The sequence below is a fragment of the Aspergillus ibericus genome, assembly GCF_003184845.1.
Source record: "Aspergillus ibericus CBS 121593 unplaced genomic scaffold BO80scaffold_17, whole genome shotgun sequence".
Taxonomy (NCBI): Eukaryota; Fungi; Ascomycota; class Eurotiomycetes; order Eurotiales; family Aspergillaceae; genus Aspergillus; species Aspergillus ibericus.
Genome location: NW_020292115.1, coordinates 125,516 through 140,157, shown reverse-complemented (window position 1 = coordinate 140,157; position 14,642 = coordinate 125,516). Strand labels below are relative to the sequence as shown.

Here is a 14,642-nt window from a genome sequence, read left to right as displayed (position 1 = left end):
CCACAGTTGTCGAACAAAAAGAATCAACCATTCTATCTAGCCTAAACCACCGAACTAGTTTACGGTGGCACTCCAAACTAGCCGATCCTTTCCCGCCTCTGATTCGCCGCTGGCAGGGGTCCGACACCCTTCCTCGGTAGGTAGCGTCTACTTCCTTCACTTCAAGCTTCAACTACGGAGCACCTAGGTCAATCATGTCATGGCTCGGTTATGAGTAACCACCATAAGACCATTCGCGGATCCGGGCCTTGATCCGGCATCCCGACTCGGTAGTCCTGCGGCTGCATGATGAAGCAGACATACGTCCTATCCAGGGACCATGAGCCGCCCGTTTACCAGGTCCAGTCTCGGGGGTATTCATCGGGTCCGAGGGAGGAGTCGTGCAGGGACCCTCCTCCGGGGGACACGGAACGATACATCACCCAGTATCTACTAGTATTTGACTCCATTTCAATTTTAAGCATATATGTCTGATTCTGTTAGAATGGGTGATTCAACCGAGAGACTAATGCCTAGAGGGATGTAGGTACAGATTGACACGGGTCTGAACGAGCCACTGTCTCTGTCGATTGGCTTCTCTCCTCGCTCAGCTTGCTGGCGGGCTACCCACCCATGAGGCCATCACACACACTAACAGCAGCGTTTTGTTTCTGCCTGGAGGATGGAGTCGAACTGGCTTATCAAGGGGATGCATGTTTATGGATTATGGCTGTTCCAGGGACGAATTAAGTAGGGGCCACCTATGGAACGGGGTTACAGTCCAGCCAACCTATGTCGTATACGGCGTGCTCCGCGATAAAGATCGACCGCCGGCTAAGTCCTTACCCGACAGACCCTCGGCAGGCGGTCACCTGTGGCAGATGGAACGGTCCGGCAATGCGGCTGGCCACGGCGAACCCTTTGGGACGCCCGGTGGCTTGAGGGTCGCAACCGAGCATTCCTGCCATGAGAGTCTCTGGTTCTGTTATAATCACACTTTCTCCGGTCCCGTCATCCTTCGTAGCAAACCAATCACGCCCCCTCATCCGGCCTGCCTGCTTCCCGTCATCATTTTTCTGACCAGCCCTCGCCGGCATGCCATTGCCAGCTGCACCGCCTGACCGCCTTCGTCTCTGCAGCACCCACTGCTCTCCGCCTCTACAAGACAGCTAGTATCAGTTTCCCCCCCGCCATATCTCCGCTATTGCTTCTCCGCGTCGATCGAAGGCGCTCGTCGTTCCCATCCCACCCATTGAACCATGGCCGCCTCGAATATGACGCATTGCAGATAATTGGGACTGGCTAGGCAGCTTCAGATACACAGTTTGATATCTCTATTCAATTGCGAAGCTTTCAGATTCTGAGCTGTTTGCTTCCGCACCGACCACACCGGACGCCTACTGATCCGTGTAATTGGCCGCGATGCACAAAGCTTCCCCGGTAGATAAGCGCCGCAAATTTGATCCGGATGCCTCCCTAGTGCTAGTGGGCATCCGGGGGTGCGGGAAAAGGTCTTTGGGATTCGTTGCTGCCACTGCCTTGAAACGGCGCTTTATTACGGAAGACCATTATTTTAAGGAAGTGACCGGTTGCACTAGACATGAGTATCTCAAGCGCTTTGGGAGCCAGGAGTTCCAGCAACGCGATGTTGAAATCCTCAAATCGATGCTTGACAACCATCGCTCACGCTGTGTGATTGAATGCGGCCTGGGGAGTCTTACTCGCCCTGTTCAAGAACACCTCCGTCGGTATTCCGCGACCAACCCCATTGTATACCTAGTTCGCGACATGGATCGCATACAAAGCCTACTAGGCCTGGAGGACCAGTCAGTCAAACTCCTTTGCGAGGGCGACCCGTTACACAGAACGTGCTCCAACTTCGAGTTCTACAATATCGAGGATCGCTCCAGCATATCGGCTCAGACGGACGAGGGATCTCCGGATAGACGCTGCGTCGATTATTCTTTCAAGCTGAAGGAGGTAAAAGAGGATTTCACCCGCTTCGTTCGTTTCGTGACCGGTACAGATGTGGGACACACCAGCTATGACTCGCCTTTTGTTCTGCTTGAAACCCCACCAGAGCTTCGGTCCTTCACGCATGCGATCTTTGTGCGATCCTCAGACTTGGCGGGAGGGATTGTCAAACTACCAGAGCTTGAGTCAGGCGGTGATGCCATTGAACTCTGTGTTGACCGCTGGGGCCCGGGCTCGACACCCATTCTCAGCAAGCAGGTCGCGTTACTACGGAGGAATGCTCGCACACCCATAATAATCTCGATTGACAAATCCTCTACAGGGATTGCCAAAGGCGACATGTCTCCCGCACAGGTGAACAACGCATATTTTGCCATAGTGGAACATGCCCTACGACTGGCGGTCGAATATGTGGCAGTGGATTTAGGCCAGGAACGCACCCGCGTGAAGGAGGTGATTCGCACCAGGGGAAATACTAAAATCATTGGGCAACGCATATTTGAACCGTCGGCTCCAGAGACGTGGGAGAGTGAAGAATGCTTTTCTCTATATTTCGAGGCTGAGAAGCTGGGGTGCCAGCTCGTCCGTTTTCTTCGGGTGGCTACAACACGCGAAGATAATGCAGCAGTCCTCAAGTTCACCAACAAGGTCCATGCCTTGTCTGGCGACCATCCACCGGTAATAGCATACAACATTGGCAGCCTTGGGCGGACTTCTCAAGTGTTCAATTCCATTCTCACCTCCGTAACACACCCAGCGATTGAACGGACCACTGATAACGGGCGGGACCCTCAGATCACATCTCGCGATGCAGTTCAGGCTTTGTTCCAGAGTTATGTACTGGATCCGCTCCAATTTTTCATTCTTGGAGGCAACGTCGCCTACAGTCTTTCCCCAGCGATGCATAATGCCGCTTTCCGCCATTGTGGTATGAGCCATACCTATACAATCCCAGAGTCACCGTCACTTGCGATCATGGATCGGCTAGGCAGGGACTCGCATTTTGGAGGATCCAGTGTCGTCCAGCCGTGGAGGGTACAACTGTCCCATAAGCTCGCGGCGAAGAGTCGCCACGTTGAGGCGATAGGTGCGATTAACACCATCGTGCCACTGCGGGCGCGTGCCGATGGGTCCATGTTTCCTCTGCAGGAGCAGGCAAGTCGCCGTAACCAGGCCGGACCTGTCCTAGGATGGTACGGTGAGAATACGGATTGGGTTGGCATTATGACCTGCATCAACCGTAATCTCTCGCCACGCAATGCCATCAGTCCATCGAAGACTACAGGGCTGGTGATAGGAGCGGGCGGGATGGCTCGCGCCGCCATCTACGCCATGCTCCGGCTCGGATGCCGTAAGATTTTCATATATAATAGGACCTTGTCACGAGCGGAGAGCGTAGCTCTCCATTTCAACTCATGGGCTGCGTCACAAGTGGAGTCAACTGAAGTGGTGCATGTGCTCAAGTCCTTGAAGGATGAATGGCCTGACGATGCCTGTCCCCCTTGTATGATCGCATCCTGCGTGCCTGCTGACTGGGAGGCGGACGAGCCCCCAGCGAACTTTGAAATGCCTATGCAGTGGTTGGGGAGCCCTACTGGCGGTGTGGTTCTTGAGGTCAGTTCTTTTTTCTTTGGCAGGAATACAAGCTCACGGCTAACTTTTGATGCTTAGTTCGCTTACAAACCCTTGGACACGCCCCTGCTGCGCCAAATGCGTCGCATCCGGAGCGAAACCGGGCGTCCCTGGGTGTTGGTTGATGGACTCGACAATGTGGTTGAGCAAGCGATACCGCAGTTTGAGCTTATGACGGGACGAAAAGCACCGCGTCGCTTAATGTTTTCTGAAGCCCTTCGCAACTATGAGGGCGACGATGGGCGGTTTGATGAAAAGACGATTCAAGCCAGGCTTGACCACGTTCGGTAGCAAGATCGGCCGTGCCTCTCAACAAATGACGTTGTGTTGATATCTGACCGTATAAATGATGATGTCCAAAAGATGCGTTCGGCCATGAAGACCCGGCTCACCTGGATCACATTTTAAGGTGTCCTCCGTATATCCTGCTGTCGTGCCTAATGGACTGTCGAGGATGTCGAGGTACCGTGGATTGGTTAAACTGTCTTCCAATCCACGATAGCAAGTGGCGTGGAGCATCTTCACATGGAGCGCGAAATGGGCGCGACCGTGCGAGTTTGACTATGCTGGGATTGAAAGGCCGGTCTTGCAACACATTATGGGTGTGCCAGTGGCCTGACATCTCTATTCCTGGATGAGCTTCCACTGGACACGGAAATGACCTGGGCATGGACGATCCACCGATGTGCCCGGTCCGACGGATGTCAATGGCATGACATTAGGCATGGAATCTGCCTTTGATTTATCTGCCATGCTGCATGCAAAATCAGGTATCTATTAGTCACGTCATCAGGGATTGCAGGGTTCAAATAAGCTTCTAGCGGTTAGGTCCGGGTGATTTCGGTGTTCGGCAAGCAAAGCATTTCCCTCGCTGCATTCTGAGCGTTTGTATTACGCGACCAAAATAACAAGCACAGCAAGTTTACAACATCAGTTGAAGACTCCTAGTCGATCAGTCAAAGCATGGCTGCAATTTGATATAGTAGACCTGCAAACCTCTTAAAGAACCACCAAGGGTTCTGACATAGATCCTCACACTTCTAGAGCAGCACTCCTGTGACGTACTTATTTCCCTGTAGGTACACAAGAAGCATAGAATTACTACTATACATTCAGGCAACCAAATTCCAAACCATCTCCACAACACAACCAGTCAACAAGCCATCCCAGCGCCATACATATATAGTATATATATATTATCAAGTGATTGACCTCCCCCGCCAAACCCTTCCACTTTTCCTTAGGAAGCACAATGTCTACGATAAATGGTAGTACTATACTCCAATAATACCCTCATGATATATTCAATGGAATTCCCAGCGGTGAAAGAACATACATAAGTGCAATCATCGGATATTTCAGGCCCTAGATGGGGATTTTTTCATTAGATATCTAGAACTGAGTCTTTGAATGTAGATTTAGGCTGAAGTAACAAAGGTACTACCATTATATATCTATTATCAGTATAGCAGTATGGCCTTAGGTTTGTTTGCTCAGATGGTATTGTTGGGTGTGGGTTTTGTATAAATGGGGCTTTCTTTCATCGGAATTTCGAGGGATCAATGTACGGAGTATAGGGAGTATACGGAGTAGTGTTTGATGGATTAAATAACTTGGAGTAAGCTTATTACTAGACAGGAGATAAGTAAAGGAGTGGGAACAGGAAGTGTACAGCCGGAGTAAATAACCGACATTGTTCGGGGTCATTGGTGGGTGGTATGTGACACTGATGCCTTGCTTTATGGAATGTTATGTGTATATGTGGACGCGCGGATGTCAGAAGTACTATGTAGATAGGAACTTCTAATGGGAAGGGTTTGAGTTGAGGTATGTACTCGTTTTTGAGGGGGATATATAATGGGGTTTCTGGAGTTGCCTGGTTCATACGTAGGCTTTTGTTTCTGAAACTGAGGGTTGCACGGCACGACGGTCTTCGTATGACAGGTCCACGAAGAGAAGTTATGCGGTTGTTTAAGGACTCTTGTGACTTGACCATGCAGAATCGTCCTCGTGGCTGTGTTGCAGCTCTGCATTTGCTGTTGATGCTCTGCGGACCGGTGATCGGGGCTTTACATACGACGGATGAGTTCACGTTCAGTTGTGTGCCATTGACGACTCAGTTGTCGGATCCGATTGTTACGCCTGGAGAGCCGTCCGGACATACACATGTCGTTGCGGGGGGGACGGCATTCCAGAGGACAATGAATCAGAGCACGGCGCAGAATGCACGGGATACGACATGTGGGGTGGCGATTGACAAGAGCAATTATTGGATTCCGCAGCTCTATCATTGGAGGCGGAATGGGTCGTTTGAGCTCATTGAGTATCAGTCAAGTGTAGGTTATGCTGAGTGATAAAATTTAGAATTGACGCAGCCTGACTGACGGATTAGAGTATCTATTACTTTAATCGAGCATGCAATTATACGGCTGGGTTGACGGCTTGCGATGAATCGCAGTTTGCGTTAGCGCCGCCGGAGGGACTGAGAATGGTTGCGGGGAATCCGCGTCTTCGGTTTGTTGACTCTTTCTGAATGGTGGATTGCACTGGTTGCTGATGGCTATGAAAAGGACATATAACGATTCGGACTGGTCCCAACGCGCGATCAGTCATATGTGCATCGGGCAGGATGGGAGCTCAAACGAGACCAAAGGTCTTCCTCAGCGACCATGTGAGATGCTGAGATCCCAGGTGTTTATGCCATCTTGTTGGGATGGAGAGAATCTTGACAGTCAAGATCATCAGAGCCATGTATGTGTGCAGGTCTCTGCGCCGATGTGTGTGCATGCTGACATTGAGGTGCAGATGGCGTATCCGGTGATAGGAGACTATAACAAGGGTGTTTGTCCAGAATCTCATCCCGTTGCGATATATTCCATTTTTCTGGAATTCTTTTTCAATACAGCGCCCTTTCCCGACTACCGCAACTGGGTATATGCGATGGGTGACCCAACTGGATATGGCCTGCACGGAGATTTCATGTATGGCTGGACCGACCAGAGTGCTCTGCAGCAAGCAATGGATACGTGTACAGGCCCAAATGGACTGACCGATCCCGAATGCTCGATAACGAGGACCCAAAAGAGAGCCGTAGCTCCAATGACGCAGCCTTTGGATGTGGCTCCACCAAACGACGAATTTGGACAAAACGGTCCTATTGCAAGGTTGCCCGGTGGCCATAACCCGGTAATTGGACCACCGGGTTCACACTGGCATGGTTGAGCTGGGCTCCCACGTTTTGAGCTGATAGTGGATTTCGTGTAAATACCTTTGACGCTGTGGTTGCTAAGTAAGAGTTGGTGGTGTGCATGTTCAGCGATTGTAGATGGCCAAGCATTGCTTAGTCGAACATATTAGAATCCACATGTAGGTGATTGGCAAATTGCAACCGAATAATCTGGTCCTGGTCAATCGTGGTGACGGGTTGCACAGTCCATAGATCCGAAAGGCTGCCGGATCTAATTTTGTTGCTGATGGGTCTGGCAGCCCTCGTAGAAGGGCAAAGCTATTCATTGACTTGAACCAGAGAGAATGGCCTCCGTATACACAGCCGATGTTTCCATCAGCTTACGTATCCCATTCCTTTTCTCCACCATTTCCAGACACCACGCTGTTCCATCAGACTCCCAAACTCCTTCACCGATTCGACCTCGGAGACCCCAGCCCTTGGATCTTGGTTTCTCGTTTTGGGTATTTGTGTCTGATCTCGGGTTTCCTGTTGATTCTCGTCGTACAATGGTCCCGGGCGGGTGGCCAGTTGGAAATCTTTATACCGCAGTTTTCGCACGACAGTTACCCACGATTCGACAGCGCCTAGGTCTTTTGCTTCAACGTACATGATCCCGGGACATCCTCCGGAGCGAAGAAGCACGAAGCAGTTGTGGATATCGGCCGCACGTTTCAACGCCGAGACCTTTTTGCGGGAGGTGATATGGTGGGTTCGAATGAGGGCGTTGTAGAGCATTGTTCCTCTTCCCTGTAGGTAATTAAGCCGATGAGGGATGAATGATTGGCATCATGGCTGCGAAAGCGAATATTCGATTGGGGTTTCTGGCGGAGGTAGCGTTGAGTTGGCGGAGGTGTGGTGGAAGCGTCTGTTCGGAAACCGTTGACAAATAGTTAAGGAGACCTGCGAGGATGAGAATGAGCTTGACCAATTAGATACAGCGCCACCGCTGAGTGGTCCCGGATGTCCGTGCGTCAACAACACCGAAATAGATACTATGTATCCTCGCCTGATAGATTCACATACTTCATCGTTATACTCTTCTAAGGTACTACATTGGACCACTTACAAGTACAGTAGGGTACTCCAGGATTGGTGGATGGTCTGAAACTTGAGTGCGATCGCATATACCCTAAATGTGGCACTGCAGAGGGAAGGCCTTTTTAGTCTCGGCAGTGTGGCAAAGGTTTAGCAGGATATCCATTTCCTTGCTCGGGTAAATGTATGAAAATTGTATGAGAAGCATGGGTAAGGAGTCAGTCAAAGAGGCCTGACCTTAGAGTCCGCGCCTCCTTGTACGGCATTAGCATGTGGACAGGGATATTGACATTATATAATTATAGACATATTGTGCAGTGCACAGAATGGTGGACGCCTCTAGGCTGATCTCATACACACATCGGTGCCTTCAGTATGTGCAGCAGGACCGATGTAGGTACATGAAACAAGATGCTTCCTCACTCCCCGAGTCAGGGAAAATGTATTCCCGTATGACCTCTAACATGAATCGCTTCAAACCAAGCCCAGACAGAAATATAATGCGTGTGGTATCGTTCCTTCGCTCTATACGAAACTAAATGCAAATGAAGTGAGGTATCTGGTGAAACAATAGGCGCCGTCCTTCTAATTTGAGCCTACCGGAGAACTCAAACAACTCTTATAGTCACAGGTGTTAGACGTTGAGCAACATCTTCCACAAGCTGAACGGCAGGGGAATTGACGCCATAGCTTCGGGAAGTTTGCTATATTTGAGATACCAGGGGCTGGTGTAATGGCCCCAAGCCATGATGAAGGCTGCGTCAAAAAGCCAGATCACGCATCGAGAGACGCTACTGTTGCGAGGTAGTGTTCGCGGCAGAAGTTGCTCGGAAATAATCTGCTGCACGGCGATGAAGAAAGGCAAGCTGCAAAAGAAGAACATCATCATGCCGACGGCGAACCAGTCCTTCGAAACGGCATAAGTCCCAGCAGAGTGGACTATGCCGGACACGGCAAAGGAGATACAGACGACGAGGAATCGCTTTAATACCACTGGACATGTTTCTGGGATAAGAGCTAGGGATAAGGCCAGAAATGGCCGCCGGCAGAGGTCGTGCCACATCTTGCCCCAGATGTCTGGATAGGATGGATTAGTTGTAGGTTGGAGTATTGAGAGACGGGTACTTGCCTCGTAAACTAAAGGTGAACATGTATCGCATGGCGCCGAATACAGGTGGGTACATCCATGGTTCTCCGGCGATCTGAGGAGAAAGGATCCGCAGGATACCGACTGAGAACACGCCCCCAAGGGCATGGGTCCCATCGACAAAGGCGTAAGATATCATCCAGCTAACGGTTGGGAGAATGCACAGTTGCATCACCATCTCGCTGGTGGCTGAAGTTGCTTGGATGCCCAGCACACCAGTCAGGAATGCCGCTACGCCCTCGCAGGCACTAGGATAATTCCGCCCAATGGCCGCCTGGTACGAGTCTATTAAGACATAGGCGACGACAGCCCTACAGACTTTGCTCGACAGGAATGAGAAGCGGTCACCGCCTGCCACTAGAGCGATGTTCTGGTATTCGGGGATGCACCCATTTGCACCGTCCGGGGCCTCAACCTTACGGAGTGGCGGCTGGTACTTGGGAGAGCCGTAGCTCCAGCCGATGGCGCGGGGATTGATGGCTAGGTCACAGACCTGGCGGAAGCGCTTTAGCCCCAGTGTAGGTGATAGAGGCTCCCATGCATACAATGGCGAAGAGGATAAATAAGACACCTTTTGCAGACGCTTCACGTGGCTGAGGTTCCGGATAACGAGTAGTTCCACAGCGCGGATGAGCAGGGAGGTGGAGAGAAATGCATTGGTATATCTGATGAAGTCCCTGGAGTCGGGTGGGTAGAAAATCGCGCTGCACGCACTGAGGAGGATGAGGCCGTAGAGGAAGTCTCTCAGGCCCGGCAGCAAGGGGAACTTGACTTGCAAAAATAAAGCCACGACCAACAAGGGCAGTGTGAGCATATTGGGTGCAAGCCGAGACTCAGAATAGAAACCTCGGAAGGTAGCAACCACATGCAGGAAGCACACCAAAGCAACGCGATCTAGGCGAAGAAGAGGACTGCGATGGGGGAGACTGGGAGAGAGTGTGAGTAGAGAGAGTCGAGGCTCGAGACCGACAGGGTCGTTGTGGCGGTGGATCGGATCGGCCGTCTTGATCGCGGCTGATCATCCGCTTGGGGCGCATTATTAAGCAGCTCCTCCGTCAGCATCATCATCTCGAGGTGGTGACCCAACCTGGTCGTAATTTGTGTTGATTTGAGTTTGGCCATGTCGTAAAATCCATGATCCCCCGTCAGGAGGATATTCGGCTGCAGTAAGAGTCCATGGAGGTGGTGCGGTAGACGGCCTGTTTCTCTGCGGCCCCCCGAGCACCACAACCGAATACTTCGGTCCTTGGCCTAAAATTAGACTGTCTTCCGGTGTCCACAGTTCAGGCACCCCGTCAAGCTTTCCGGAGTCCACTCTCTGGCAGTCGATGGTTCGTTGCTAAATGGAGAATGGACCATCAGCAAAGCTTCATCATACTTATCGGCCTGAAAGCCATCTGTTTTAGGTTTGCGGCGCAGTGGGTGACGTACTCGATGAGTGGGATCAGCAGCTGACCCGCCAGCAGCAGTTCGGTGAGCCATTGTCTGGATCCAGCGTGGCTTGTTAGTGCTGATATGTGGGAGGCCTGAGGAGGATCAATGGTCAGGCACTGCAACGAGAGGTTGCAGGCAGCTGAGCGCAGTGAGTATGCCTTCATCTCATCGTCGGGATTCGGATGCCATGTCGAGGATTGTACTAATTATACAGCCAGCATGAAGATATAAAATCTGGGGAGCCGCAGATTGGACTCTCTTATTATCATCCAGAACAGCAAATCTCTCCTCTACAAATTCTCCTTCCTCTTCAATCGACGAGCCATCCCTCAACGAAATCATGAAGGCCCATACAATCTGCTCCCTCCTCATGGCTGTCAGCACTGCTCTGGCCGTACCTGCTAAGCGAGCCGAGGAAGCAGTCACCATCAGCGGCCTCTGGGCCTCTGAGACCAGCGAGACGGCAGATGTCCAATTCATTCTCGTCGATGCCAACTACGATGACACTACTGATGCCAGTCTGTCGTGGTAAGCTTCCACCTCCCTCTTAGGCCCACCATGAATCTAACATCTGTGGCTAGGGAACGCCCTGGACCGCCTGTCACGGACTCTCGCACAGAGGACGGAAACTACTGGGTGGATTTCCCGGGCGGGGTGTCCAACATCACAAGCTTCACCCTGGCAATCACGCGGGTCAAGGGCCCTGAAATAGTCGAGGTCACGGTCAATGCAAATGAAACTGGCAGCCTGTGGACATGCCAGACGTCGATTGGCAGTATGGTTACGACCGAGTGCCGCTACTCTGGCAACATCACTGTGTACCCCACTTCCTCTTAAGGGTCCGCTTGAGATCAGGATAAAGCGGACAATGGCATCGCGATAGGGAAGCTATGTTTAATGAGCTTTTGGCTTGATCTGTGTTAGATACTAGATAGACACGGCATAGACATCAGCAAGGTGATTGATATTGGAAGCCTGACCCTTAAGCCCGGTACAGCTAGACGCGGACTTTGATGTCGTCATGTCTTCGGTTCTCCCCTTTTAACAGCATCTGCCAAGTCTGTAATCTGCTATATGGGGCATAACAACCAGAGAAGATCAGATATGACAAGATCGTGGAGGCCCTGTACCATGGATCGGATCGGATTCCCCCGCGGTCGCCTTGTGGCCTGGCAGAAAAATACACTAACCTGAACAGGCATCTCCGACACCTCGGACAGCTCCTTACAGCAAGTCCGAGGAGTAATCGCCGGAGCCTCCTGAAGATGCCCACCAGCAGAGTGCCACTAGCCAGTCGACTAAAGCGCCTGCATCGTGCAAGTCCACGTCTTCGCTCCTCGGCCAAATCAGGCAGCGAAGGCCGTGGGCTCGGCATTCGGCCGTCAGCTTACTGATCAGATAAGACATTTGACGTTGCCTGTCGCTGCGCAGTCATCCACCTTCAGTTTCACCAAATTCTCGCACCTCCGCGGCCACCGCTTCACGGTGCAACAAGACACCAGCATCAGGTGACTTGATCACGGTCGCGGGGTCATCCCTACCCCGACAATTATAATTTCGCGCCCAGGACGGAACGCTCAAGACGATGGATGGAGATCCCCAATCTCCCAAGTCACCGCCGCGACGGCGCAGACCGCCCTTGTCCTGCACCATTTGCAGGCGTCGCAAGTTAAAGTGTGACCGCGCTCTACCATGCGGGCAATGCGTCAAGTCCAAAACCCCGGATCAATGCGTCTACGTGGGGCCTCAGGCTCCGACGTTGGGGCGCGCGGGAAGCACACCACCCGAACGTGCGCGTGTCTCCAGCAGTCGGGCTAGTCCAGCCCACGGTGGACTCTACGTATTTGATTCCAAGCACCAGTCGACAAACCGGGTGACCAAGCCTAAAGCACGCTCGGATGAGTTGCACGAGCTCCGCAGTCGCATCCAATTTCTAGAAACGGCGCTCTCCAAGACGGGTCCCATCCACACGCCGGAAAGTCTGGGATATGATGCCCCGTCAGAAGGCGGGCATCGCTTGGGCCCGGAGGCGCACAGCCTCGTCGATAGCGTGAAGGACCTCCCGGACCGATGTTGCTTCCGGGGCAAGAAGAGCCGGACCCGATATGTTGGGCGAAGCCATTCCTCCGTCTCCTTGTCTTTCGTACGTATTAGCGAAGGCTCATACGATCTGGTGCTGACCTTTGCAGTTTGACGACGTTGCTACGTTTATGCGAGGCCGGCGCAGTACATTGAAGAGGAACCCCGACTATAAGAAATTCAAGGTCTTCAAAGGGGAGGTATGGTCTCGGGAACGACAAGAACATCAGCGCGCCTTTCGCGAGAAGCCGCCCACGTTGGAGGAAATGGTTCCTCCTCGCCATGTCGCCGACGAACTACTGAACCTGTATCTGACCACGTTCGAGACAACGCACCGAATCTTGCATATCCCAACCTTCCTGGAGCAGTACGGCAACTTCTGGGCGGGCGTACAGCCCAGGGAACCGTCCTTTGTGGCGAAGCTGCTTGCATTGATGGCCGCCAGTTGCTGTTTTCTTAGTCCGACCACGAAGATTAATGGCGAGGGTCCCGTATATCAAACGGCCGCCGAATGGATTGCCGGCGTCCGGTCGTGGATTGCGTCCACGTTAGTCAGCTCGACCATCGATTTCAACATTCTGCAGATTGAATGCCTCTTGATGATTGCACGGCAGGCCGATGCGATCGATGGGGATATTGTTTGGATCTCGTCCGGTTCGCTGACGCGGACTGCCATGACCATGGGGCTGCATCGGGATCCCCATCGGTTCGGAAAGATGACGAAATTCTGGGCCGAGATGCGCCGACGACTGTGGGCGACCATTCTGGAGCTGGATTTGCAGTCGTCCTTGGATGGTGGGATGCCGCCCACCATCGACCTGGATGAATACGATTGCGAGCCCCCCTCGAATCTCGATGATGCGCAACTGACGGAAGATATGACCGAGGATGCGGTCCCCAAGGATCCGGAGGTGTTTACGCAAAGTACGTTCCAGGTCTTGCTTCTCCAGTCGTTGCCGTTGCGACTTCATATCGCCAAGGCGATCAACAGTCTGAAGTTCACTCTGTCCTACGATGAGGCCTTGCGACTCAGTGAAGAGCTGATCCAATTCATGCACCACGGCGTGGGGATCTTTCGGAAGCAGTGCGACCCGGGGCTGCCGTCGCCGGGCGGCAACGATTCGTCCTTCGCCCAGTCCATGTTGATGTTTCTGTTACGGCGATCAATCCTGGTTCTGAACCGGCCGTTTGCGTTGAGTATTCTCCGGTCGCCCAAATTTTCCTACTCGCGGAAGATCTGCCTGGAGTCCGCATTGGAGATCCTCTCCCATCACGAGCCTCCGGCGAGCGCCCAGGTATGCCCACATCTGGGGCAGCTCAGTGGGGGGATGTTCCGCGATGAGTTTCTTCACGCTGCCCTGACGGTGTGCGTGGAGCTCTACATCCAAGCGGGCGAGTTCAACATGGCGAGCGCGTCGACCGCGGGCCAGTCCAGCGCGCTGACCTCATTGAACGATCTGGTGCGGTCGCAGCAGGAGGTTATGATCGGGGCGGTCGAGCGGACGATCGAAACATTCGGGAGCCGGATCACGCCGAACGGCAAGGGGAGCAAGGCGTTTTTCCTCCCGAACCTTGCACTCTCGTCGGTGAAGGCGCGGCTCCGGGGGGAAGACCCGCAGAAGGTGATTGAGCGGGACGCGATGAAGTCCATGCAGGCATGCGAACAGGTGATGCGGGGGGCCACCTGGGCGTCTACCCGAGCCCGACAGGCCGAGTCGACGGTATGTAGAGTCCTTAAGGTGTCGATCGTTGCTAATGAACTCTAGCCCGTCTCTACGCCGTCGCTGAGTCTGGCAACACCCGATTTACCATTCGACCCTGCGTCGTTTGGGTTAGACACGGTTTGTCGATCTCCTCTGCTTGGCGGGTTGATGCTAACGGATGCAGTCGTTGGATTTCGGGACGTTGTTTGACATGAACGACTATGGGATGCCGGGGATGTGGGATCAGGACTTTCTGACTTTGTTCTAATGGACAACCGAGGCGTTGGTGGATGAGCGAGATATTGTGATATCCCAAGTTTCATGTGATGGATTGCCAATGGCTACGATAATGTATGATAACTAATTTTGTGGACGGGGCATGTCGATCATGCAACTGGTATAAATTCCTTCTCATCTCATATCCATTTCC

At 52.6% G+C, this 14,642-nt stretch overlaps 6 protein-coding genes across 6 annotated transcripts; 4 read left to right on the top strand and 2 right to left on the bottom strand.

Moving 5' to 3' along the window:
* The first annotated feature begins 2,180 nt into the window (after positions 1-2,180).
* On the top strand, positions 2,181-4,267 carry BO80DRAFT_424676 (repressor protein). The gene is made up of 2 exons (XM_025719336.1): positions 2,181-3,567; positions 3,625-4,267. Exons 1-2 carry the CDS (start codon positions 2,293-2,295, stop codon positions 3,874-3,876), a joined length of 1,527 nt encoding a protein of 508 aa, XP_025575797.1. The 5' UTR covers positions 2,181-2,292; the 3' UTR covers positions 3,877-4,267.
* A 1,312-nt stretch (positions 4,268-5,579) lies between these two features.
* Positions 5,580-6,807, top strand: BO80DRAFT_444545 (DUF1996 domain-containing protein; the record flags this gene model as incomplete). The annotated part of the gene is made up of 4 exons (XM_025721437.1): positions 5,580-5,921; positions 5,978-6,099; positions 6,156-6,336; positions 6,391-6,807. 4 exons carry the CDS (start codon positions 5,580-5,582, stop codon positions 6,805-6,807), a joined length of 1,062 nt encoding a protein of 353 aa, XP_025575796.1.
* A 170-nt stretch (positions 6,808-6,977) lies between these two features.
* On the bottom strand, positions 6,978-7,680 carry BO80DRAFT_59220 (uncharacterized protein). Its single transcript, XM_025724628.1, has one exon. The coding sequence runs from the start codon at positions 7,547-7,549 to the stop codon at positions 7,148-7,150; it is 402 nt and encodes a 133-aa protein (XP_025575795.1). The 5' UTR covers positions 7,550-7,680; the 3' UTR covers positions 6,978-7,147.
* A 434-nt stretch (positions 7,681-8,114) lies between these two features.
* BO80DRAFT_424670 (wax synthase family protein) lies at positions 8,115-9,958 on the bottom strand. Its single transcript, XM_025719335.1, has 2 exons — positions 8,979-9,958; positions 8,115-8,926 (listed from the first exon to the last, which is right to left on the bottom strand). Exons 1-2 carry the CDS (start codon positions 9,808-9,810, stop codon positions 8,484-8,486), a joined length of 1,275 nt encoding a protein of 424 aa, XP_025575794.1. The 5' UTR covers positions 9,811-9,958; the 3' UTR covers positions 8,115-8,483.
* A 699-nt stretch (positions 9,959-10,657) lies between these two features.
* Positions 10,658-11,347, top strand: BO80DRAFT_59061 (uncharacterized protein). Its single transcript, XM_025724627.1, has 2 exons — positions 10,658-10,958; positions 11,012-11,347. Exons 1-2 carry the CDS (start codon positions 10,771-10,773, stop codon positions 11,265-11,267), a joined length of 444 nt encoding a protein of 147 aa, XP_025575793.1. The 5' UTR covers positions 10,658-10,770; the 3' UTR covers positions 11,268-11,347.
* A 563-nt stretch (positions 11,348-11,910) lies between these two features.
* On the top strand, positions 11,911-14,573 carry BO80DRAFT_59053 (putative C6 transcription factor). The gene is made up of 4 exons (XM_025724626.1): positions 11,911-12,573; positions 12,620-14,230; positions 14,276-14,350; positions 14,397-14,573. The coding sequence occupies exons 1-4, from the start codon at positions 12,016-12,018 to the stop codon at positions 14,478-14,480; spliced, it is 2,328 nt and encodes a 775-aa protein (XP_025575792.1). The 5' UTR covers positions 11,911-12,015; the 3' UTR covers positions 14,481-14,573.
* The last annotated feature ends 69 nt before the right edge of the window (positions 14,574-14,642 follow it).